Here is a 26,310-nt window from a genome sequence, read left to right on the forward strand (position 1 = left end):
TGTGTAAACAGGGGAGCCTACTCTTCCGTTATTCCAGTCGAAGCAACATGCAAGAGTTTAACAGATAAGTTTTGATCGGGTCGGACGAAAGATTATAATCATTTTGCTCTGACAACCATGGCAAGTGTGAGCGAAGAAGATTTAAGAAGAAGTATAAAATGTAAGAATACTTCATATTTTATTTTGTTAAATTTTTGCCTTTGGGACATTGCATATAGTGGAGTTTCTTTCCAGTAACTCACAACGGTGCTTCATCAACTCACGCCATGCCTACGCCTCATGTTATATTAAGTCACATGTGATATCCCAAAATATATCGGTTTTTTTTTTTTTTGGGGGTGGGGAGGGTCATAAAAATTTGAACAGCTGAGAATTTTTATGACAATAGAGAGGTAGGTTGACAATTGGATTTGGAGGCAACTATTTCTTGATGTACCACATGCCGAGAACAAAATAATTATTAAGTAGAATATGGGATTATGTCATATACAGATTAACTAAATGCATTTCACAATGCCTGCCTTAATTTTTGCTGTGTTATTTTTATTAAAGCTTGAAAGAATATTAACTATATACACAATTAAGTTATTTGCAGAACATTTGTTTTTTGGTTTTTTTTTAGAAATATGACAGCCATACCATTTTAACGTTTTATTATGATTTTGGACTATAGTAATGTCTATGTCTCAAGTTTATTAGTCATGTTTCGTTACAAAAAGTAAGAAAAATAAGCTTTATGATATTTATGAATCAGCATTTGTGATTTGAGCCCTTATGATTTGAATGTCACCAACAAATAGGAAACATAGAGACAAAGGGATATCACCAGAGTTCTTGCCTTTCTTTTGACACCTCTTTAGCAAAGTGTAATTGAGTTACATTTGTTAACACCCTGTTCACATGGTTGTTTCTGTTCTCAGTATAGTGAGTACACACAAGTCACAGAAACATTCAAATCATATAGAAACTAAACTGCAGATAGTACAGAACAAAAGAAAAGCAACCATATTATTTAGTGGACAAAACCAGACTATTGCACACCGATTCTTGCTAGTAAGAGTTGTGGCTGCTAGTACCATCTATATTAATAATAATGCAAAATTTGTAAAGCCCATACTCACACTCCTAAAGAGTATGCACTTAGTGCTTACGAACAAAAACAAAACATGGTCAGCATACAACCGACAGGAAAACAAACAAATAACATATGAACTATAAAAGAATAAACAACCATACTAAACGAAGAATAAAGTCAAATACAGAAAAACACAAAGAGGAACCAAATAACAAGAGCTCAGAGTAACATGATGTTGCAAAAGGAAGAGTGTGAAAAAAAGGACTAGCATTATGGGAAAGGGTGTTAGTAGTAATGTTTATAGAGGAGGTGTATTTTCAGTGCACGTTTAAAGGATTCAATAGTGTGTAGGTGGTGGATATGGAAAGGGAGAGAGTTTCATTGTTTTGCTGCACAATAACTAAAATCCTGTGGCCATATGTGGTTCTTTTGGTGACAGGAAGAGTAAGGAAATGATTATCAGACAAGCAGTTATCTAGGTGGGACAAAAGGGAAGAACAGTTCAGAGAAATTATCAGGGCAGGTGCCAGCAAAAAAATCTAAACACAGAACGGACAGTTTGTAGATGGAAGAACGGATGGGCAACCAGTATAGAAAACGAAGGAGAGGGATGGCGTGGTCCCGTTTCCTAGCTCTAAGCACCAGATATGCAGCAGAGTTCTGTACTTTCTGGAGTTTTTGAAGAAGGTATTCAGGGCAGCCAGCAAGCAAGGATAAAAGTCTGGATAAAACAAATGCACAGACAAGAGTGTTGGTAGCGTGTAGACAGAATGTGACAGATGTCACTGATCTTGCATAGCTCATAATTGGCAGACTAACAGACAGCTGTAACTGGTTTAGCAAGTATAACACTGAATCAAAGCAAATAGCTAACACATTACATACTTTTTATGCCAGAGTTGCTTTGAACTCTTTATTAAGAAACACTGATGACAAAGTGATATACACTTTTTGGGGGGCCTTCTTTACTGAGGTAATATTTAGTGTAATGACAGCTATGTATAGCTGTTTGGAAAGTACCTTCAGAAATTAAACCATTTTCTCTAGATCTTAACCTCTCTTTTTATTTAAAAAAGACTCGGTGTTCATCAATACACACTGTGCATACAGCAAGAAAGAACTTTTTGTATGCTCTTCTTCCACTCTCATAACTTGCCAGTTTCTGTAACCACCAGTGGGTACCAGTTACATGTGGTTTATCACATTAAAGTAGGTTACTTTTCTGCTTTCCCTTTTGGCAAAAGAGTAGCCACTATATTTGCTCTAGCTAAAAGCATTTCTGCATAGTCCATAAACACATCTGACATTTTTTTGCCATTTTTACTTTCCGGCATGTATATTATTGCACTATTGGTTTGTTTCTCTGACAGCTCGTAGTTAGGCGGTTTTCAGCTAGAGTATTTGCTTTAAATCCTTGCTAGAATCATCATGTTTGCATTATAATTTCCTGCAATAAATCGAACATATTCTTCCCATATCACAGTATTTGCTGTATATATTTTTAAAGTTTATTTTAAAGATTTATTATCTGTCATTTTTTCATGTTGTGTTTGGTCAATATTTTTCAGCAATATTGAAAGATGCAGATCTTGATCAGTTGTCAGCTAAAAAGGTCAGAAAGATGTTGGAGGCAGAGTTTAAAACAGATTTAACAGACAGGTAATTATACATTTGCAATCCTTAACTTGAATTAATCATGCAAGAGACAAATTTTGAAAGTAATTCTAAGGCCATCTGTTGCCCAAGAAAGTGGTAAGAGTAAGACTTATGTGGAGATTACCTTTCTAATGCTGATCAACTATTTATGGCTAACGACCTTTGTGTAATCTATCATGTATGCAAAAGCTATTGGTCAGCAATTGTCCGGATATACACTTTGTGGCCTTGAGATTGAAACTGCAATATTAAACTGAATAGCATTTTCTGCAGTTTTCAACAGTAAATTATTGGTAAAATAATGCATACCTCACTCAATATATATTTAGCATGCATATATATATTAAAGAAAATAATTTTGAATTTTTGTTGTTTGTTATTAGGAAGGAAGAGATTGGTGATCTTGTTATGAAAATGCTAACTGCTGGTAGTGAAAATGACGATGAAGAGGAGAGGAATTCCAAACAGACACAGAAAAATGGCCACACGGACGCAACAAACAAGTTAATCCAGGAACACAACAAAACTAAGGGAAAGAAAAATGTCCCCAATAAGAAAAGTGACAACTCTGGTAGTGAACAAGATTGTAAAGAAGAGAGTGCTGATGAAGAACAAGATTATGAAGAAGAGAGTGCTGATGAAGATCTCAAAGATGAAGAGGTCTGTATAAAATGTGTATCTATTCATGTTTGCATTGATAGGAGAAAAGGGAATGGCTTGCTTTTCTCCTATTATTATAATTAAGCATAGCGGGATTGTGGTTATTATTATATTATAGGTGGCCTTTTTAGAGGGTTGCATATATTTTAGTGGGACACAGAAAACTTCCAAACAGTTGGGTGGTGTTATATCTCTCTTGGTATTTTTATCACACTTTACAAAGACTGCTTGCATCTATACAGACTTTTGGTTTCCTTGTTTGGGTTATGAATGTATAGTTCTGTATGTATGTATGAGAGAGAGATATATACATGTATAGCTATTTGTGCCACTCCATTTAAGTTCCACCTGACATTTTTAATGATTTTGTGCAGGAAGTAGTGCCCAAAAAGAAAACAAAATTAGCTCCTAACAAAGGAAAGAAGTCTTCTAAAAAGGTACTTTTTCAATATCATTTATAATTTTCTCATTAAGATAAGATTAATTGATGTTTTCTTTATTTGCATGTATTTATGTATTGCAAAAGAGAACCCTTCTGTGTCAACACATTTTTTCAGGTTGATGATGAGCAGCTAGCAAAGCAGCTTCAAGATGAAGAGTTTGACACAAGACCTAGCAGACGCTGCAAAACTGTAAATATTTGGGTTTTTTCTTCATGATATTTTTATTTCATACACAAACTTTATGTTTTGACTAGAAAGATTTTTTGTCATTCCTCTGTAGCACTTTCAGACTTGGAGACCAGGTACTTGATAACGAAAAGTTGCAGTCTAAATATTCTTCTAAACAACTCAGTCTTAAGATGTGGTAGTAAGCCACTATCTGATAATAGGGAGGCACCCTCATTGTGTGTTTTTAAATAAGAAAATGGTGTTTATGTGATCTCTTTATAAGATGAATTTAATCGTTCTTGACTTAAGACCATTTATTTTTAAAGATAGAGATACTTCTGGAAAATAAAATGTTTTCTGATTACTGCCTTGCTAGCAACCACAAAAACCCAAGCAACAGAAGGCTAAAAAGGAAAGAGCAAAAGGTAAGCATACACATGAGGTTGAACAAAATCTAAGAACCTTACAGGAAATATATTTTATGTGGTGTTACAAAAGCCTCGTGCACTTTGTGAAAAACAGGTCTTAAAAATCTTTGCACCATATTTTTTGTCCATGTCAAAGTATTGGGTAATTTTCAGAAATTAAGCTTCTTGTTGAGAAGCTAAAAACATTTTATCTTAATTTAATTAGTTATTAAACATCCTTTAATTTAAATTACTTATAAAACATTAGGCTTGTCAGAACAGAATCCTGGAATGCAATGCCTTAAGCAAATATGTTTGCACCAACGGTCATGATGAAGAAATTGGTTAGGTGAAAATTTTCTCAAAGACTAAGCTCATGAAAGATACTTTCTGATGTGGAACTTGTGATTGTGATATTCAGTGGCAAAATTGCAGACAATCTCAATGTAGTTCCTCCTGCATCAATAAAATGCTTAAGATCTCTACTTGCCCACATCAGCTATGTGCTGCAAATTACAGTAATTGTCACTTACAGCATTCATGACTGTGTGATCCTATTCAGTGCAAGTAAATAGAAATGGGCTTGTCCTTAATAGTGTCAGTTTGCTATTATCTGTCTTCTGGATATTTTTTTTCCTGGCTTTTACAGGAACATCACTGTACAGCAGACCCTGTGCTCTACTTCCTCCTCTCTCTAAAGTCCTTGGGACAGACAGTGTAAGATTTGGAGATTTTTGTCATTTGAGACAGTGATTGTGCGGAAGGGTAGTGCCTGTATTCTGTTTGAGGAGGCTGATTTTTAATAATTAGATGATTTGGGAGTAAAAATCTCTAATATGGAAAATTGCTATAGGTTCCTTCATCTAGATAAGCTTTACTGCAATTGTCTTTTTCTAGAAATGTATGCTTTTAAAATAGATTTATAATATAAATGTGTGCTAAGCCTTTTAGATCCTTGGAGAATATTGGTACCACTATTTTCTGTTACTTTTTGTGTCTTGTTATCTGTGGTCACTTCATGTTGGTCTATTTTATCAATTAAGAGTCATTCAGGTCTCAAGTAATTTCTGTTGCTTAAGCTTGTTATTTTTCTCACAGATGCCAAGACCAGAGGTGGTTAAGAGACTTTGGGAAATTGCAAAAGAGAGGAATTTGCAGGTTTTTTGTTTTGCCTTGCTTGTTTAGTGGTAACAACCCCAGATGTATAAAAAATTTAAACAATTTTTTTCATTATTGAATTTTACCTTGATAGTTGTTTGTTAAAACAAGTAGTGTTTATGCTGGTCAGGAACAGTAGGCATAACTGCTACCATTTAATAATAAAAAAAAACCTTGGGTTGTCTTGATAGCATTTCTTTTGTGTACAGTTTTTTACAGTACATTTAATGTTAAGTTTGAAGATCTATCTAACCTTTTTTAAACTTAAGTTCTTGACGTTTGATTTTCTCCTTTCAAAAGTAGTAGTTAAAGGCCAGATTTTTTTCCACGAGAGAATGGTTTGACACGAGGGGGGTTAGGTGACGTTATTCAATGCCAGCTATCCTTGTGTTCCTGCTTCATCAATTGCTTCCATTCTGGCCTGACAGTTACCCTTACCTGTTTCCCCAGTGTCACACGACCTTTGGCTTCTCTAATAGTTTATATTAGAGAATAGTTTATATTAGGATGTCTTTTTTTCTAAGATGCAGCAGTTAGATTGCTTCCAAAATGAGTTACAATGTTTCATCTAAATTTTTTTTTTTTACTTTTCAGGATCCCAGCAACAAACAGTTTATGCTGTGTGATGAAGAAATGCAGGAACTTTTTGGTGAGTAGTTGGGGGTGCTTCTTTTCTCCTTTTCTCAACATCTAATTGATTGTTATTGTTGTCATTTGCCTTGGTTACTTGGAGACCAGCTTTTGAGATGAAACTGGTGGTCATCTATGGAGTATCCACAAGCACATACAGCTTGTTGTCAAAATCCAATTGATTTATTTTGATCAGTTTTTGTCATGAAAGTGACTTCTGATTGTTATCAAAACACAGTGGATAGGTGTTAAGTTTACATAACACATGAGAATATATTATTTCCTTTTTTATGAGACTGTTTCTAAACTTGTAAAAGGAAAACTACTTGAGATTTCATTTTAGTAATTGTGCTCAAAATTCCTTCTGCGTTATTTTGCAGGCAAGAAGAAAGTGCGTCTGTTTGGAATGATGAAGATCTTGAAACCCTATATAAAAGACTTACCTAAACTCTAACCATAATGCCAGATGCCTTAAAAATGTGTTTAAACCACAATCAAGTTTGGTTCCCTGATAGATGACATTTTTCTTTCTTCACTGTTGTTGGGTGGGGTTTTGTTTGTTTGTTGGAGAGTTTTAATGTATGTTTTTGTTACATTATCTGTTAAGGAAAAATGAATGCTGCTTTCATAGCGAGATGCTGTTATTTTCTTTTGGGGCATTTTAATTTTTGCCTTTGTCTCACTCCAGGAGATGTCTTGGATCAATGTAGTGCCTTTTATGTGGAGGAAAAGAATTGTTTACAGAAGTAGTGATAACATCTAAATAGAAGATTTTGTTTCTTGTTATAGAGTTGCTGAAAAATGATATTTTTCTATTTAAAAGCACAGTGGTGCAAGTTTTATCTTTGACCGATTTGTTTAATTAAAAAAAAATGTTAGAATATTTGTCGAAAACATGTTAACTATGGAACTTAAACTTGATTTGGGGATTAAAGTATGGTCAAGTATGTTGATACTGTATACATGCAGAAAGATAATGCATGTGCATCCTGAAACTTATTTTCACACATTGCATATAATAATTCTGGCTGTATTAACATTATTGTATTGTATTACTCACCCCTACCAACCAAACATAAATCTTCCAATCAGAGTGAAACTCAGTTGATGTTTTCATTTACAGTTGACTATAGATTTTGTTAACATGATTAATAACATGTTTTGACTTTGAGTTATGGGCTAATGCTTGCAAGTGTTTTCATTCCACTCTTGCACCCGTAACCTGCTTGGTGTGCTACTGATGATGGACCTATATGTGTGTAATCATAGGTAATGATTTTCACCATTTTATTTTTAAGAACTTCTTAGATCATTCACTTTTTTCCCCCTGGTGTTGATTTCTGAAATACTAGTCAGTGTTCTTTTAAAATTTTGAAAAAAGCTAGTTAGCAACAACTGCCATCTAAGAACAGATTGCATCAGTTGAGTAGCAAGCAGTCAGTTCAAAAATTTCATTGCCAAGATGGTTCTCAACTGTATGCAAAGATAAGACCCAGCAGTTTGATTTTTTTTAACTTAAAAATAGGAAATTCACTCTGAGAAGTAATTTAAATATTTGCCATAAAGAGGTCTGCAGTTCATGTGTATATATCTGCACATTTTAGTGCTTTGAAATTTGTGAAACACAGTTTTGAATCTTGAATCTGGCAATACTGCCACCCTTTTTTCCATGGGCGCATGCAAGTGTTTGTATGTTTGTATGCATGTATTCCCAAAGTATTTTTTTAATGGGAGATAAAATGTTCTCACTTAAATAGAGTGACTTGTGTTCTTCATAAAACATTTTTCTGAAAGCGAAGTCCATCTTTAAAAATGTAAATAACAAAAAATTCATGTATAAAATATTGCTGCTCTTTGTCAACATTTTGTTATCTTATATCTGAAGATTGCCAGGTCGATATTTGGTTATTTTTGTATTTCTATTTTCTGTGCAGCAATATTTTAAAAGATAGTAATGTAGTCTGGAATGCTTGTTAAAGAATGTTGTACATAATCACTGAGAATCTGTTCAATAAGATGTGTGGTTGTTTCCCAAATAAAAACTGCTTATGCTCTGTAATGATCCTAGACATTTGTGTTGGTGTAGGATAAGTAGGTTAGAAAATAGTAGTACAGTATTGAACTTGTTAATATTTCTAAAATGTTTGCATTTGTCTTGACAGAAAATATTATAGTACTGCTGTAATGATTGTTAGGTAAAGTATTGTGAAGTATCTTATTTTGTCTTGATGGTGTTATTTAAAAAAAAGAGCCTTCAAACGAAAAAGAAACTAATAAAATATCAGCTGCTTTGTGTACTACTTATGAGGATGCATGATGTTATGAGTATAACCTTGGTATAAGTCAGTGAGGGAAACGTGTTAATAACTATGTCATTTAACAAATAATCAAAGAGTATAAAATATGTGACTTTTCAATCTTGAGTATGTTTTGTGCATTAATGAGAGATTTTACTTCTGTTGTAAGTTCTCGTCTTGTTTAAAATATAATAAAAATTTAGAAAGGCAAACTTAAAAATACAGTTTTACTTTCCCTCAGTATTGCAGCCCCATTCTTTGATAAAATGGTGAAGAACGTGGGTTGTGTGCTCATGTTTTGCCTCCAATTTTGAAGAACGTGGGTTGTGTACTCATATTTTGTCTTCAGCATACAGTGCAATATTTCTCTTTACATCACCTTTGAGCTGGATGAAACTTGCCATACACAGCTTTAGCTGCTGAATCTGCAGGTCACTAATATTCTGAATTAGACTGCCAGTGGACAGCACAATAAAAGGTTCAAGATTGTTTCCCATGGGTCTAGTCTGGGAAATATACTTTTTCAAAGAGGTTTTGGTATTGTACACTTGAAATAAACATTCATACACAAGGGGCCTATGCTGTTTTGTTTTCAGTTTTTGTTCAAGCTGCTGGAGCGTGAAATTCTTGATCATATTATGGAACATCTAAACACTCTTCTACCTGCTCGAAATTCAACCCACCGACCTAGGTATAGTTCCGGTGCTTACCCTTGTCTGCTGTGTTTGGTACACTTGACACTTTTTTTTTTTTTTTTGTCACCTTCGCGACCGACCTTATCTTTTACTGTTATCATTGACTCTTGTTTCTCCCATCCTTTCTCAACCCTAGGGTAGGGACAGCCGACAGACTGGTGTTCGAACCCAAAGACGTGCTGAGTAATGCATGTGTGGCTCAGGGAACATTTTACCCAAGTCAACCCAGCTGTTGGGAATAAGTACTTAACTCTGTAGAGCAGCGATGAATAAAGTTTTCTTGTGGGCCGGTCTCAAAATTTCAAGCTATTCAGCGGGCCGTACCAAGAAAAAAAAAAAAACACCATATGGGTGACTATACATATACATAACAAACCTAGTGATAATGGAATGGACAACAAATGAATACATCATGGCGTTCATTTACCGAATTTATTGTGTAAAGTGAAACTGAATTCGTTCGCAATAAAACCAACCTAGCTTTCCTTTGAAGGCAGCCACCGCAGATGCTCTCTAATGACTAATAGGAACAATTTCAGTTTTGAAAGTGCAAACATTGATGGTAAATTATTATCTTATTTATCAATGATGGTTGGATTTTGTTATTTAAATTATATTATTAATTTCCAAATCTTCATCAGAATGCCAATTAGTACTCGGCTGAGAAAGACGTTTTATTGCTCGGTTTATTGGCTGTGATCTCCACCCTACCTCGGGTCCATTGTGGCAATTAAAGGGAAGACTGACCGCTGGTAAAAGTCAGCACCACGTGTACTCCTACCTTCCCTCGCATCGGCGAAACCCTTTTAAAAACACGCCCACAAGGACATCGGCCTACTAAAACAGAGGCGTCTAACGTCTCTGACTAAAACGAGGCACGAGACTACAAAGCTTTCGATTTAGTCACACTCTTTGTTTATGCTCGCCGAGACTAACAGCGGAGAACTTTGCAAGAGCCTAAGTGTTGGTCTCGGCAGACACACAGCAATCCACCTATCGTGATGTCATGCGGCGAAATACGTGATTACCTCCCCATCAACTGAGTAGTCTCTTAAAACAGAGTTACGTTGTTTTGTGGAAATTCCACGTGAACAAACTGAAAGGATATAAAATTATACTGTTTTATAATATAATTGGAGATGCCTCCCCCTGACAGGTAAGTTCATCATATATTACAGAATAACTTTGTGTACTTAAGAGAGAATGTCGTCGACAGATTTAACTGACGGTTTCCATAAGTCATCCCTGAATGGCAGTGACTTTCGGTTTTGCTCTTATATGGTCACTTACATAATCGACATACACTTTGCAGCATTATTGAGATACGCTAACATTCCGTGCTAAAATTAAGCATATGTAAACATTTACGCGAGATGTCTGATTTCAGAGAATTCATTTTGTTTGTAAAAAATCTTTCATGAGTGAGTTAGCTGATGGAAGTAATGAAGAACGCTTTATTTATAGATCAAGTCTATCAAATACAGGTTTATGTAGCGTAAAAGTATGTCGGAGGGCTTCTAAAGCCTTAATATAGTGTATAAATACATAGATAAATATACAATTTCTATTTGTGGTGGTTTCTGAACGCATCTCCCGCGATAAACGAGGGATTACTGAATACCGTTTCTGTTTCGGAAATTTTTATTACGTCCGTGGTCGTACGTACTTTCGTTATTATGTACTAAAGTTCTGCCCAAATGTTTTAAACAAATAGAATGCAAAGGGTCACAATTGGCATCGCTATATCGCCTCTAGCATTCTGCAGGGGACTGTACTGGGGCTAGTGCTTGGGTGTGTTCAATCCGTTTGCAGAATATTTGTGGATGATACAATAATTTATGGTAAAGCACATAATAACCACCAACTTCAAGATGATATTGAAAATATGCATATATTTATACATATTTGTGAATCCACATTGTCTAATATGTACACATTGTTAAGTGGAAGGATAACCATTGATAATTGAGGGGGTAGCTCCAGACATAGCTACTTGTAAAAATACCTGGGGGTAACATTTGATAGTTGTTTTGTCCTTTGGTCATCACATTCAAACTGTAATCAATGAAGTCAGTAAAATGCTGCACATAACCTGAAAAGATACAGGCACTTACAAATTCTTTGTTTTAGATGGACAGACTATCGACCTCTGGGATCTGTGATTCCTGGAACAAAGTTTATTGCATTTAAAGTACCGCTTAAGGAGGTAGGTGCAATTAACAGTAATAATTATTATATTTTTGATTGTTGATAGGTCTTTTCAAAATCTTTGTCTATTTTAAGTAGAAATTTTTTAATGCAGTAGAATATAGTCTAATTTTGTTCTGTCTGTGTTTATGAGGGGAAATACTTTGTAAGGTAATTGTGTTGAAATTTTAAGTCATTTTCCTTTCAGCCACTTATTATCATGTTGGCTGGAAAGATTTACATAAGTTTTTTTGCTACACAGGCATTGTGCAGGAATCTATCAGCTGATGAAAGGTTAGTGATATTTGTAAAATATAATATTCTCCTCTTTTGCTTTGCTTTTTTTCCCCCATTTTGTTATGGAAAAGCTGTGGTTTTGCATGCATTTGGATGTGTAGTGTTGAAGTAATGGAAAAAATAAGCACTGATTAAAGCAGTCATTGTATTGAATTGTCATTAAGAAAGGTTATGTTCCTGGAAGAGATAAAATAATACTGATCAAGTTTTGATTTGTCCACTCAGATTTTCTCCGTCAAGGTTAATACAAATATTGAAAGAGTCAGGTCAGGACCTTGGACTTGTGGTGGATCTCACATTCACTTCCAAGTACTATAATGGAAAGGTATGTCTTTCTCCCCTTATTTCCCAACGTGTGTGGACAGTGGTTCATAGTTTAATGCATATTAATAGTATGTAGAAGTAAGAAAGGAAATGTGGGAAGATTACAACAGCATGTCTGATATTTCAGGAGTTTAGTAAAAAGTCTATCGACTACGAGAAGATCTTCACTGCTGGTCATGAAATTCCTAGTGAAAAAGTATTCCAAAGGTACTGCAGCTGTATCTGGTTTTTTTCTCTTACATCAAATTGTAGTTTTGTGTATTTCATTGCTAGCAAAATAATTAATCTCTTTTGATCGCTGCAAGCTACAGATTTCATTTAGTTGGAACTTAACAGCACTGCAAAAGACCTTTTTATGGTTAAGTGAAAGAAAGCTTTCATATTTATCTTGACACAAGTAGTAACAGAAATCAGTTTGCCTTTATTTTAATCCTTATGTAGGTTTGTGCAACAGGAGAAAGAATATAAATGCATTTAACATGTTTAATGATTTATCAAATAAAGGTGTCTTTTGCTGTTACTGTTTAATTCTTTTTCACACAGTTATCTGCACTTAGCATAATACAATTGTGAGGCACAGTAAAGAGAAAAGTAGGCATGCTATTTTTCTTTATATATTCCAAAACATAATATGAAGAGATCTAAATGTAATAGTCTTCTGTTGATTTTTCTCTCAGGTTTGAAGAAATAGTCAGTGATTTCTGTGCAAAGAATGCAGACAACAGTAAGTAATACTGCATTCAAATACAGCATTCTGTAATGATTTTCCAGTAACACTTTTTCGTGATAGCTTACTATTAATCCACTGTAGAGAAAAACTACAAAATTGTCAACTGCTTATTATCTTTTTTAGCTATTTTTTTAAAAATCCCTGAGCTATTGAAATTTGTTTATTTCAGATATTTTGATTGGAATTCATTGTACACATGGTGTGAACCGAACAGGGTACCTTGTATGCAGGTAAGAAGTGATGGAAGCATGGTAAACAAGAGTTGATGCCTTACATGTTGGCATTCTTTTGTGTCTGAACAAAGTAGATTTAGCTAGTGAACATTATATGTCCAACTCTGGTTATAAATATAGAAACTTTTTTTTTTTTTTGATTATGTGGGTAGGCAATATTTGGGAGTAAATGCGCCATGAAGGTTAATACTTTGATCTTTGGTATCATAAGAAGATTGTGAAAATTCAAATGATGCACCAGTCTAGTGTTGGAGGGTATTTAAAACTGCCTATGATGAACTTGTGGATTTATTTTTCTTTTGTGGCAAATTTAGAGATACCCTATGCTTACAGTTATAAAGCCACTTTGTTTTCAGTGGAAAGCTGAACATAGTCAACTCTGCTAATTAAGAGCTTTTTCATGTACATAAGCTGCATAAAATATGAAATGATATAATAAAAAGTGCAAAACGCTTTCATATTTTCATTATCTTTTCATCATCTCCAAATTTCTTTTTCCATCCCAGGTACATGATTGAAAAGTTGAATTTCCAGCCTGATGATGCAATATCCAGTGAGTCCGCTACCTTAATCATTCTTTGAAAATGGATGTAGCTTTGATTCAGTCACCTTCCTTTATTTAATATCACTTTTGATACAAATAAAAGAGTTATTGCATGATGTTACTAGAAGGAAGGTAATTCTTGCTGGTGAATAGATATTCCCCCTGTTACATCTTATTTTTCTGAAGTGAGAAGTGATCTCCAACAGGATCTGTATTCTGGGTATTTCCAGCAGTGTTTATTAAAACTTTTTTTTTTCAATATATTTTACAGATGCAGTTAATTTCCGTTTTTGTTTTTATTCAGAATTTAATGAAGCAAGAGGACATCCAATAGAGCGAGAAAATTATCTTGAAGACCTGAGAAAACGTCCATTCGAAAGGTAAATTACCTTTTCTTTGTTTCTATTTTAGATTTAAAAAGGATTCACCATATGTTGCCTTGAGAATAGTTGTACATGCCCCTTCCCATGACACTTCACAGTGAGTCTTTTTTAATAATTATGTTTTCAGACCCCTGAAGAGCCTCAAAATTCCCCTCCATCTTCTCCAGAGAGGAAAAAGTGGAAGCCAAGACACAAGAAAAGGAAAATGGAGAAATCAACAGATTTGTTTGAAGAAACACAGCCTGCTGAGAGCCGTGAATATTTTGGCAGTTCCAAGATGGCTAGGTCAGAAACCAGTATTAGGGAGCAGAGGAAGGAGCATTACCAGGATGGCCATGGTCACAGCTCCAGATATACGAGTCATGTATCACCACTGGAAGTTGTGGAATCACCAGAAATGTTCTGGAGAGGTTGCTGGCGTGCAGGCTGGGTATCACAAATACAAGGGAATAGACATTTGGGATTTAATAGGCTACAACCCATGTTCAACCCTCCACTGAGAATGTCTGCTTCTAGATGGGGTGAAGATAATGGTAGATCTGAAATTTCCTATCATAAAAATTCGTACAGCTATGGTTCTCATGAAGAGATTACACGCAGTTCTGGTTACTGGAGAAGATATGATAACCAACAAATATGTCCACCCTGGATTCCTCCAGGCAATATAAGGTATTTAAATTCTCAAGACAGAAGACCCACTCATTCTGAACAGAGAGGATATCAGGCCAAAGATCATCACTTTCCTGTGAATCATCGACAGCCTACCAGCTGACTAGCTGTGGGGTTGCGTCGTGGTCTTTGTTTTGTCACACTACGTTTTATGCGACTTGCTCTATATATTCTGACACTCAAATTTTGAACAATGTATATAAATGTTACAACACTGATCATTTTTACCCCTTGTGCACAAAAACTGTTCAAATGCTGTAAGAAGACAAAAATGATTTATTATAATGTAAATGTTTTAATTGCAATATCGTGGTGATGAGATTGAAGTATTGTGCTGGGTTTAAAAAAATCTTTAAGTTTAGTTTAATCCTTTTACTCCTTGAGGAGAATAGGGCCGCAACAACACTTCACCAGTGGACCGTTTTGAGCAGTACCCCTCAGTTGGGCCCATGTGGTTCTGACATTCTTTGCCTCACTCTCTTTCCAAGACTGCTTTGGTCTCCCAACTCTCCTTTCCCCTGAGGGTTCCAGTCAAATGATAGCCTGGCAATGGTGTCAGCTAGTTTGCGCAGGGTGTGTCCCATCCAGCCCCATTTGAGCTTTTTGATGTCTTGACTAGTGGCATTCTGGTTGGTTCTTTTCCACAGCTGCTGTTGGATATCTTTTCAGGCCATCTTATTCCTAGGATGTGGCGTAGCATCAGTTGGTAAAGGTCTGGAGCTTGTTGTTGATGGTGTTCGTCACTCTCCAGGTTTCAGAACCACACAGTAGGACAGTTTTCACATTGGTGTTGAAGGTGCGGGTCGTACTGTGGAAGGATAGTGCTTGGGAGCTCCAGATGGGGCGTAGGCTGTTGAAAGCATGCCTGGCCTTGTTGATGCAGCTTTTGATGTCAACGTCTGCTCCACCATCCTTGTTGACAATGCTCCCCAGATACGTGAAGCTATTTCCAGGATCTCTCCTTGAAGTTGGATTGGAAGTTCCTGCTTGTTGTTCTCATCACTTTGGTCTTTTTGTTGACCTTTAAGCCAGTCTTCTCTGCTAGCTTACTCAGTTTGGTTTGTGCATGTTTCTGCCGATGAAAAGGAGATTAATGTCATCTGCAAAGTCCAGGTCCTCTAGCTGTTTGGTGAAAGTCCACTGGATAATGGTGTTGTTAAAAAATTGCTCTTTTGCAGTTTTGGATTATGTATTTTTTGGGGAGATGGTGTCTGTTTTTTACCTAGATTTTCTTTGAGATAGCATCTAAAAAGTTTCCTATAGGTTTACTGCCACAGCAAATCATAATTGAGATGACAAAGGTGATAATGAACAAAGGCAATAATTGGTGCTTCTTCAACCTGTCCAGGAAAATGGTTATTATTGCACATGCTTGTATAATAGGTTTTAGAGTTCAAAACAGATTTTGCAACATATATTAAGCTTATCATTTGTTTGTTCACAACCAGTCCCTGATAATTGATTTCTTTTGATTATTTAAAACTCAGAAGTCCCATACTTGTTAAAGGTTTCATAATAAAGTCAGGTGTCATAATAATTAATGATTTAGAGCTGAATTAGGCCCAGATCTGTAGCATTCCTAGTTTTACATCATCTGTAAGTTACTGCAAAGTAATAAATATAGCAGAATGGCAGTTTAGGAAGCTGAAAATAGCATGGGCATACTGGGAAGTGTGGGTTGGGGGTCCTTCCTTCAGTATTAATGCTTAACTGTAGTCAAAAATTTGGTATTAATTTGTTTTATGAACTTATGGATAAACTTGTTCCTCTTACCACCTAGATTTTAAAAATATTTGAGTTGTTGTTTCCTGCATTTTATAGACATGAAATACAAATGTCCTTTCAATATATTTTATGCCTAAATAAATCAAATTCATATTTGAATGGATTCTATGTGGCTAATATATGATTGTGGAGGAACAGCTGAATGTTCATTGTCATTTTGCTACATATATTTTTTAAATTTCATTTTTCATTCACAAGTCATGGGTTTAGAACAGATTTTCTTTTAATGTTGGTAATCAACATGCACAAAGGAATTCCATGCCAAAAAAAAAAGTTAAGCATGGTAATTACATTCCATTTGAGTTTATTTTCTTTTTAAAAGGTGAAGAAAGTGCTTTGGATTTTGGCTTATTTGAAAGGATCAACCACTGCACTTGAAATAGATCCCATTTTAGTAAAGGCAAACAGGAGGATAAAAGATCAGGTCTACATTTTACTAGAGCACCTTTCACCAGACAATGTCTTGACATAAATACAAGGCACGAATGTGATTAGGGAAACCCAAATAAACGTGCACTAAAATAGTCTTGTGATTGCTATTTTCTGAGACTAGCATGCTATTATTTGCACAGACAGAATAGCAATAAAACTATTTGACACCACTTCATTCTTTAAATGCCGTTTCAATGTTGCGAAAAATGTTTTTCAAAATAATTTTTATACTTAATTCAGTAACTGAAGATGAAGCAAAGTTTTTTTTTAAATGCAGCTGGTATCTCAAGGATCAAAAATACTTTTTTTTTTTTACAAAAAAAAGCAGTAGTTTATCTCTCCTTTAAAAAAAAACGGTGACACAAATCACACTCAAAAGACTCCTTTCATAGCACATTGAACATAAAATCACAAGGAGAAACATGTATCTCAAGAAATTAAATACAACTGTCTCCCTTGCCAGTTTAATTCTTCATTTGGGCCCCAAAGCCATGTGTGGCATAAATATTGGTGGCATCATGGATGACTACAGCATAGATGATACAAGCTGCCCCAAAATTCTGAATTTCAAAAGCCCGAGTGCTGATATGGAAACTGTCTTTAAATGAACAGGAAGACATAGTGACGGAACAAGTGTTCATATGTTCCCAAAGGATTAATTGTTGAGAAGACAATGGATACATTTCATTTGTGTAAAGCTGACTTCACTGCACCTACACAGTACTCGTCATATGCCAATGCCACTTTGCTCTTCAGTGTTACCCAGTAATGAAGATGCTGAAGAAGCAAGAGTGTTTTGAGGTTCTGCAAAAGCATCTTCTTCCAAAGTCTGTACCTACTATACAGAAGCATGCTTTTTCTTACTGCTATTTACACCAACAACCATATGAGCAACTATGCCTACATAAATGTGCAGATCAGTCTCAATGGTAAATTTTTACACTTGACATTTTTATGACAGTAAGTAAACAAACGTTGTAATGATCACCTGTAGTTTGCAAAATTTTATGAACATCACAGATGCTTACTATGTGGTATTGTGAAGTTGTTCTTGTTTGCTGCCTGAACATCTTGTGTTCAGGGGGTTTGAACATTCACAATCCTCCGATTCAGTAAGGTTTAATACCATCAAGGGTAGAGAACAGTGTTTCACATGTGCCCTTGCTATTAACTGATGAACATAATTGCTCTACTTTCTGGCCATTATATGCTTACTGAGACAGTGTGGATGCCACCAGCTGCGACATTACACATTATTCACTTGCAGGAGCAAAACTTAGCAGGACTTGATGAATATAAATGCAAATCAACTCTGAAATTAGATCATAAACTGCTGTTTCAGGCGATGAAATTTACAGAATATATTTATCTTTACCTACCAGAATATTTATAACACAGACCAGTCAGGTAGGGCTTTAAATGACAAGAAGCTACTCTGAGAACTCTTATTATTATAGACTTCTTGCATGAAACCAGTCTGAATACATCTCTCAATTGATATAGAATCTTTCTTTTCAGGCATTATCTACTGTCCACTGCACAGTTGATATAGCATCTTTCTTTTCAGGCATTATCCACTGCATGACTGCCAACGACTCCATCCCACATGTCATCTTTTAACTTCTTATCCTGTTTTTTTCTTTCTGAAACAAATAGGTAAACATTATATAATTCTTTTCCCATAAATTAAAAATAGGTGTTTTTCATTTCATCTTGTTGCAATCATACAATCTTCATATTTAGTTCTACACTGCACTGCTCAAAACTACCAAAAACATTACAAAATACAGGAATTTCAAGATAGGGTATGCACCAACATTGTTTCTTTTGAGATAAATACTTAAATTTTATAAGTTTTGTAAGAGAAAATGTTGAAAATGTAACTGTTAATATATTTGGATGAGGGTCTTAGGCTTGTGTCCTATAGCAACAGCCAATTAGCAGTTCTCTTAGTGCCATGTGCACATCAAAAAGGGGTCAAGTTTATGTGTGTGTCTTAGCTTACAGCATTCTTTTACTATGAGCATTTTCTAAAAGTTACGTGACGTCATCTTCATTGACATGGATAGAGAATGATTTAAATCAAAGAGAAGTTTAAAGTCTGACAAAGTAACTTTCACAGATGTCTTCTCATGCCAAAGTAATACTTTTATCATGGTTGTAAAGTACCCCATGACAGTTGGTTGACAATAGTAGCAACTGATAAATCTTCTGTCAGCCAGTGCACAATTAAAGGTGGAAGAGCCAGATAGAAAGACAGTGCTGGACTCTTTCATGTATTAAGCAGGCTGTCATGCTAACTTTCCACCTTACTTTTTTAAATGTGCTGTTGTGACAGTTTTTAACACAATGGTGATCTTTTCCATCCCTTTAACTTCGTATGTCTTGGTAAAGGCTGCTGAGTGGCTAACAAATTGACTCTTGCTTCTGTTTTAATCACTGATGAGTGTGTACTGCACATGCACTGAATAATTGACGAAATACTCTCCCTATATGTCTGAACTTGTCATGATTTTGGGGCAGACCTTGTTTCAAGTGTGATGGTGTAATTCTGAATTTTTGGAATGAACAGTGTGATGGGATAGCAGGAAAGAGAACTTGAGCTTCATTGTACTACGCAGTTGCTGACCTGACAGGAATTATTATTCTGCAGCCAGACTTTTCTGCTGGATTCTTCAGAATTCAAGGTTACTGTCCTAGAGATATCAGCCACTTGATGGAGTTCTTCATGTACTGTGCACAGCTTTTGGTGTTAATAGAGTTTTGGAGAGAGCAAGACCTACCACCATCAAGTCAAGTGCTTCTCTGAAAGAGGATTACTTACTCCTTAAAAAGCTTTTAGAAACTGTATGCAACTCCTGAGCCATCCAGTCTTTTTGGATAAAGACTATGGCAGCAGGACGTGAACAACAAGGGGGAAAAAGGAGGGATTCCACAGCATCCGACAAGTTTGTGTAACCATACAAGAGAGATCTCTGAAATAAGCTTTACAGACTAATGTAATGGAGATAAGTGTACTTTGACGTGTATGGACGAATACTGGTGTTACATCAATTGAACGAATTTATTGTATATATATATATGGGAATGGGGCTTGTCAGTGTGTTGTTTTCTATCATCATCGCATCTGGAGCCAATGCATGCTGTAGAACCTACCTCTGGCCTCTTTCAACTGTTTTCGCTCCTGGTCACGCTGCTCTTTGGAAATCCGTGGAGTCATTCCTAAGGCACCTGTGACAAGACGTCTGGCAGCAGCTACTGTTGTTTCTGGGCGAGGCTTATATGGCTGAAGAAATTCTGTAGAATAAAATGGGCATATCTACGCTTAAGTGAATTACCTCAATAGCTTTAACCAAATTAACATTCTGTGATAGTCTTTTCAAACATTAATTTTCAGTACCAGTAAAGTTGGTCACATGCATGCCACTAAACATGTCAAAGCAAATTTATCATAACTATACAGGCTAATCAACAACTGATCGCTATTATGAAATGCCATAGAATCATCTTTATGAACTTTTGCTGCCATTTTCTACCCTCTGCACTTTGTACCTTGTTGTCAAGAATACTAGATTTAGAAAGTACCTAAGAAGCCACAATGTTACATCGAACAGAAAATTAGGTCACGCTGGTAAATCACTTTTAAAATTCAGTTTTATTTTTGAACTCTCATAGTGCGATGGGCCATGATCATGGCTTTGCTGGGAAACATTTGAAGGTGATTTTTATTGCTTTTATTGCAAAGTTCAAGTCTTCTCCTTTCCAAATATGTATAGGTTTCTTAGTCTAATGTTTACCTCAGAGCAGCAATAATAAAAAACAAACTTCCCCCACTGTCATCATCTTCAGTCTAATGTTTTTTTTTTTTACGTAATGCTAAGAGGGTTAAATATTTCAAAGGAACAATAAAACAAAAAAATTAATCTAACCTTGGCATCGACGAGCCTTTGTCCTAGACTGTTTTGAAGCTTCAGATAGCGGATGGAATTTCATCAGTGGATGAACCATATTCAGTGCCTCGCGAGCTGTTCATGGAGAGGAAAAATATTTATACTTAAAATAGATGATAATATAAATTCTCAATGTTTCAAAATTAAATAATATAAAGAAAACGTTGAAAATATCTCTGTCTATTAGGAAGGAATGCACATTTGATGAAAAAACATCTACTTACCTGCAACTGCACTTGCAAACACACCCAATGCATGTGTATCATCAACCCATTTTATATCAAACCCACGACTCCTGAACAAAAGTGTGAAAAATGCATGTGATTTTATACAGAACATAGAGACAAAACCATTCAGTAAAAATGAGAATACAATTCTTAAATTCAGTTGTGTATACATTAGGAAAATCCAGACCCAGTGACAACCTTTCTTTTTTTTTTTTTTTTTAAGTAGAGCTTTTTGTAAGAAGTAGATTTAAGGAATTTGTTGTTGGGGAAAAGATATGATATAAATATGACATAAAGAATAAAAGAAAAATTAACTTGATTTTTAAAACTATGGCACCAAACAGTGCACAAATTAGTATGTGAACACTTTTATAACTCAGCGTAGAGTGAACATGTAACTGACTTATCAAATAAGATAGGAAACAGAATAGAAGAGAAAAGTGATTGAAACTTGCATAAAGTCTTTAAACACAGTGAGCAAATCTCTTGTCTGGAACTCTGCAGGAAAGTCGCTTATTTCAATGACATGGCCATATGCTGCAACATAAATGATAAAAGATTGAAAGAATAGATAGCATTAAGTTGTTATCTAAACAGTAATTATGTGTTTTCAGTCTCACACATGTGCTCTTGACATCAAGTAATGTCTGTAGTAGTTTGTTTTAATTTTTTTTTTTTTGTATATATTATTATTGAAAACAGAATTATACCTACTTCACTTTTTCATTCAGGATTAACAAATAGTAAATACGATTAAGATAACAAAGCCAATGAAACTGCCTAGGGTGCACATTATGAGGTTCATCTATTAAATTTATGTGTGATAATATTTCACTAGCAGTGGCAATGCAATTTATTTAAGTTCAGTTTTAAGTAATGGAAGGTGTCCTTTGCAGTGAGATAAAAAAATCATGCACCTTTTGAGGTATCCACAGAAAAGGAAACAAAAAAACAACAGCCTGCAAGAAAAGTTGCTAGATCACAAAAGTAAGTCATTTTTAAACAATATTTTATACCTTCTGAGTCCATATCTGGCTCTCTGGCCTGGTAACTCAAGTAGTTGATGTTCGCCTTTGACGTACTGATTTTCACATCCCCAACATAAGCTGTCAACTGATGAAAATTTCCTTTAACTTTTATTAATATACCACTTTCAACACTCTAGCCAGCAGTAAATGATTTATTTAATGGTACTGTAATACACTTTTGACATTAATAACCATCGATCCAGAATTTAAACATTCACCTTACTATAACTTAGAATTTCTTGTGAAATACATTCTTGCTGAACATTATCAGCCTCCAGCACACCCTAATCACGCAACCCATGTGAATCTTACCTTTGGAGCTAAGGATTCCTTTTCTCTATCCTTATGCCAATGTCAAGCCCTCCCTAACCCCTCCCCAAGAAATGGAAAAAAACTTAAAATGATATGTTTTACCAATCAATTATGCATTAATCTTCTTTAACAGCACAAAACAAGGAAAGTTTTTTCCTTATACAATGCTCAAATTATGCTGGAATTAATGTCAGATACTTGATTGGATATGGCAACCCATCTACAGCAGATATCAATTTTAAAAGTTACTTTTTAGGAACACCCCAATTTCAAATAAACACATAAATTTTAGAACATGTGTTTTTGCATACACACACACAGAGCTTACCTCTTCCATTGCTGAGGGGTTAAGGCAGTCTCCATTATCATCAAAAATGTTATCCCATGAATCCTCCTCATTATCTCCCTCCGCAACAATATTCTTTTTTATCTTATTTCCAAAAGAAATGTCTGTTGCTGGATTAAATTCTGCTGCTCTGATTGTTTTTGTTGAAAGATCGTCACTTTCTTGAATGTTCTTTGAATTTACTATCATACAAGATGAAATAAGATTAGAATTGTCTATTTCACTTTTGTCTTGAAGATCCTCAATATCTCCAGGACTATCAACTTCTTCTTGCCCTGACTTCACCCTCTCAGTTCCACTAAACACACCTGGCATATGTTCTGTCAAAGAAATACAATCTGAGATCATTTCTGATGGTAGTATTTTTTCAATAGCTGTGAAAGGCTTTGATTCATAAACTTCACCTTGTAGGAAATTAGTAAGCTGTCTTTTTTCTGAAATGATGTTTTGGCCTGCAGTTTCTGGTTCACCAGCCAATGTTTGAGCAGATGGCGCACTTTTGTCTTTTTCTGCTATATTTTCATGCTGCAGAAAATTACTTTGCGGAGAATGATCCTCATCTGAAACTAAGGTACAGCCAGATTCCCCAGATAACTGTTCTTGAGGAAAATAATTTGGTAAACTATTTTCTTGTTTACCAGGCACATATTTATTTCCAGGCTGCATTGTCTGGAAATGTTCCCCATGTTCCAAGGACAGCACAGGCACTTCTTGCAACATTTCTTCCAATCCTTCTGCTGGAAGAGTTGATGTGTCTGATCTGGAAATGAAGTTTATCTCATGAGAGGGGTCTTCTGGCACTGCACAATGATCATCAGGATCCTGATCACATTTTAAGTGCTTAGAAGGACATTCCTTTTCCTGAGAGTGGCTACCATTTTCCTTTTGTAGACACCTAAACCTTTTATTGTTTTCTGCATAACTTTCCTTGCTACCCATTATATCATCCATATAACTTAACCTCTCTTCTGTGTCCTTTTTCTTGAGCATTTACTTCTGGCTGAATCAATAATGTCCAATGAGCTATGTTGACTACTTTCATCCCAAGCATTAAAGTTCAGATGTGATGGGTCAACTTCCATGTCTGTTGTCTTAGCGCTTTTACAAGACAATAAACTGTTCTGAGATAGATCTGACTCGATACTTGTCTCTGTGTTTATAACTTTATCCATTTTCCTGCGAGCCCTCGGAACATACAGCTGAATATCTGGGCGGCTTCCCTTAACAGTACTTAACTTTTTAGAAGATGAATCAGATCTGTTCACAGTACTTTCTTGCCCATCACTAGAACTCTTCAGCTCACAAGATGTGTGCTTCTGACCTGAACAGTCTGACTGCAGGTTCATGGGCAATGACTGCAGTTTCTTGTCAGTCATACATTTCTTCTTTGCCGTACAGTGTTCCCCAATATCTGCAGAGCAGACGCAAGCAGTCAATTCCATGCAGATTTTGTCTCTTGTCTCGGGATCGTGCTCTAGAGTAGTACCATTGTCATGCTGCAGATCACGTCGACCTCTTGGGACATAAAGCTGCACCTCTGGTTTCTTTGTTCGTCCTTGGCTACATTGCAAAGAAAGATGCAGATTAGTTTTGTTTGCATTGACTATTGAAAATGTTCAGAATGAAAGAAATATTCTATGTTAAGTCTTTTTCACAATGGCCATAGATGACTTTTCTTGTTGAAAAGAACTCTGTGGCCAATAAATGAGGAAACAGAACAAATAAAAGGACAGACCCCACTGAACAGCTTTATGTCTTCCTGAATGATCCTCTCTGGTATTAAAACTTCCAAGAATCTAATATCCACTGATACAAGTAAAAACAAAAAAGTATAAAGGAAACTTGCCCTCTGCCTAAGGTTCTTGAAGATGGTTGACTGAAGGTAGAACTACAGTTCTCTTCCTTTCCAACCAGGGGAAGAACCCGCGGTCTGTTTGGGGAAAATGCATTGTCCCCTCTTCCCTTACCACGCCCATGTCCCTTTGGTGCTTGGTGCTGGAGCTGTGAACTGGACATTAACAGCTCTTGACCCTTTGGTCCTCTGCAACACCAAGTAAGAAACAAAACATCAGAAAATGTCAAAATTAACTAGTTATTAACATATAATCCAAGGTATATACTAGTTAATATATAATCCAAATAGTGTAAACCAGTAATGACAACGAATATACCTTTTAAGTGATTTGCAAAGGCAGACTACAGCTTGCCGTTGAGCTCCTTCACCAATCGAAAAACTACCCAGGCCTGGAAAATCTTCAACGCACTTGTGGATAAGGAATCTGTAATAGCTGTGGACTGGTGGGAAAAGCAACACTCTGAAAAAGAGTATTAGTAATAAGCTATGATTGCTAAAACAAGAATACTTCTGTGACACAAAGTGTCAAAGGAATGTGTGATATGTCAATACTGATTAGAAAACCAACAGTATTAAGCACATTGAAGGTTCAAAGCTTGGTTGGGTCAGCAGCTGGAAAACTTCCTGCCCACCAGGACTGCATGGCTACCTGATCTATCAAGGAAGCTGAAAGGTGGTGGGAGGAAATGTCTTCTTAACTCATCTGAAATGTGTTGTTAACTGCATGTGCTGTCCTCTACAGTCTAGTAAACTGTGCTATGTTGGCAGGTGCACCACATTAAAAACATTTGCTAAACAAGTTAGTGAAAAGGGATAAAATTTTTTAAAAGGAGTTGCATCCCTTAACACCAAATTTTTGTAGATCTTTTCGTTTTGAAAAAGATGATGTGAAGGCATACATCAATGCAGCTAATCAAACTCATAACTTCAAAGCAGTGAAAAATATATTCTTACTTGTTTATTTTAGCTTCCTTCATAAATGCAACCAGCTCAGAATGAATGTTGTCCACAAATGAGCTGTCATGCTGATTTAAGTAACGGTTATGCAGAATTTGTGCAGCCAGTGTTCAGATTTTCTGTGACACCCTTAAAACTTCTGGCACAGACTGGAACAGAAAATGGTATAACATTATGATATGTTATTTGATACTGATCGATGGTTTAAAATACATCTAGTTTCCTTGTTTTTTACATGGCGCAGCGTGTATTCTTGTTGACTGTCCTTATCTTTGCTAAAATGTCTACCATTCTTTTCCAGTCGGAGTATTATGATGGATTTTGTCAATGTAATTGTTCTTTCCTGCAACTCGATCTTTTCTGAGCCTATGTAGGTGATCAACAATACTTTTGGTTATTTTAGTCTAAATCAACGATCAAATAACTTTCTTCATTATAAAACAAAGTCTGAACAAGTATTGTAAGCAGTCATGATATTTTCAACACATTTTCCTGATGGTTCTTCCATGAATGGCAATCACAACCTGATATCGTTATAGTGACAAGGTCGTATTTACGTTTTGCATGCACATCAACAATCTGATAAATCATTATGACCGTGCTCACTTCTGGTAATTAAAATAAAGTTTAATAAACTTATTTGTAATTTGTAAGTTCTTATTTGCAATCTCACTTGAAACTTTAGCCGAAATCTAAAAAATCCTCGCTGAAATACGTTCTCTCCGAAAACTCCAGTGCATTCCTAAGTTTTGGTGCTTCTTGCGTGAAACGTACTAGTGCACACGTTTTGGTGACGTCATATGCTTTCCGCCAACGCTTTTCCCTGGCGAGAAAAGTCCCCAAAATATATTTTGAGGGCCAG

At 35.6% G+C, this 26,310-nt stretch overlaps 3 protein-coding genes across 3 annotated transcripts; 2 read left to right on the plus strand and 1 right to left on the minus strand.

The window, feature by feature from the left end:
• Window positions 1–9: 9 nt before the first annotated feature.
• LOC112563563 (upstream activation factor subunit spp27-like) lies at window positions 10–9,069 on the plus strand. Its single transcript, XM_025237618.1, has 10 exons — window positions 10–160; window positions 2,644–2,734; window positions 3,115–3,391; window positions 3,766–3,828; window positions 3,949–4,023; window positions 4,379–4,427; window positions 5,059–5,126; window positions 5,508–5,567; window positions 6,162–6,216; window positions 6,578–9,069. Exons 1-10 carry the CDS (start codon window positions 118–120, stop codon window positions 6,649–6,651), a joined length of 855 nt encoding a protein of 284 aa, XP_025093403.1. The 5' UTR covers window positions 10–117; the 3' UTR covers window positions 6,652–9,069.
• A 1,108-nt stretch (window positions 9,070–10,177) lies between these two features.
• On the plus strand, window positions 10,178–15,111 carry LOC112563562 (RNA/RNP complex-1-interacting phosphatase-like). The gene is made up of 10 exons (XM_025237617.1): window positions 10,178–10,345; window positions 11,320–11,395; window positions 11,639–11,670; window positions 11,899–11,998; window positions 12,125–12,204; window positions 12,675–12,721; window positions 12,897–12,957; window positions 13,467–13,513; window positions 13,809–13,884; window positions 14,015–15,111. Exons 1-10 carry the CDS (start codon window positions 10,329–10,331, stop codon window positions 14,385–14,387), a joined length of 909 nt encoding a protein of 302 aa, XP_025093402.1. The 5' UTR covers window positions 10,178–10,328; the 3' UTR covers window positions 14,388–15,111.
• A 3,168-nt stretch (window positions 15,112–18,279) lies between these two features.
• Window positions 18,280–26,246, minus strand: LOC112564051. The gene is given in 12 exon segments (XM_025238618.1): window positions 18,280–18,416; window positions 19,930–20,070; window positions 20,703–20,798; window positions 20,948–21,018; window positions 21,406–21,487; window positions 21,967–22,063; window positions 22,619–23,616; window positions 23,619–24,196; window positions 24,483–24,677; window positions 24,808–24,951; window positions 25,446–25,597; window positions 26,122–26,246. Coding segments are annotated over 11 exon segments (2,505 nt in total). The 5' UTR covers window positions 25,469–25,597; window positions 26,122–26,246; the 3' UTR covers window positions 18,280–18,336.
• Between the last annotated feature and the right edge of the window lie 64 nt (window positions 26,247–26,310).

This window comes from Pomacea canaliculata, linkage group LG5 (genome assembly GCF_003073045.1).
Source record: "Pomacea canaliculata isolate SZHN2017 linkage group LG5, ASM307304v1, whole genome shotgun sequence".
Classification (NCBI taxonomy): domain Eukaryota; kingdom Metazoa; phylum Mollusca; class Gastropoda; order Architaenioglossa; family Ampullariidae; genus Pomacea; species Pomacea canaliculata.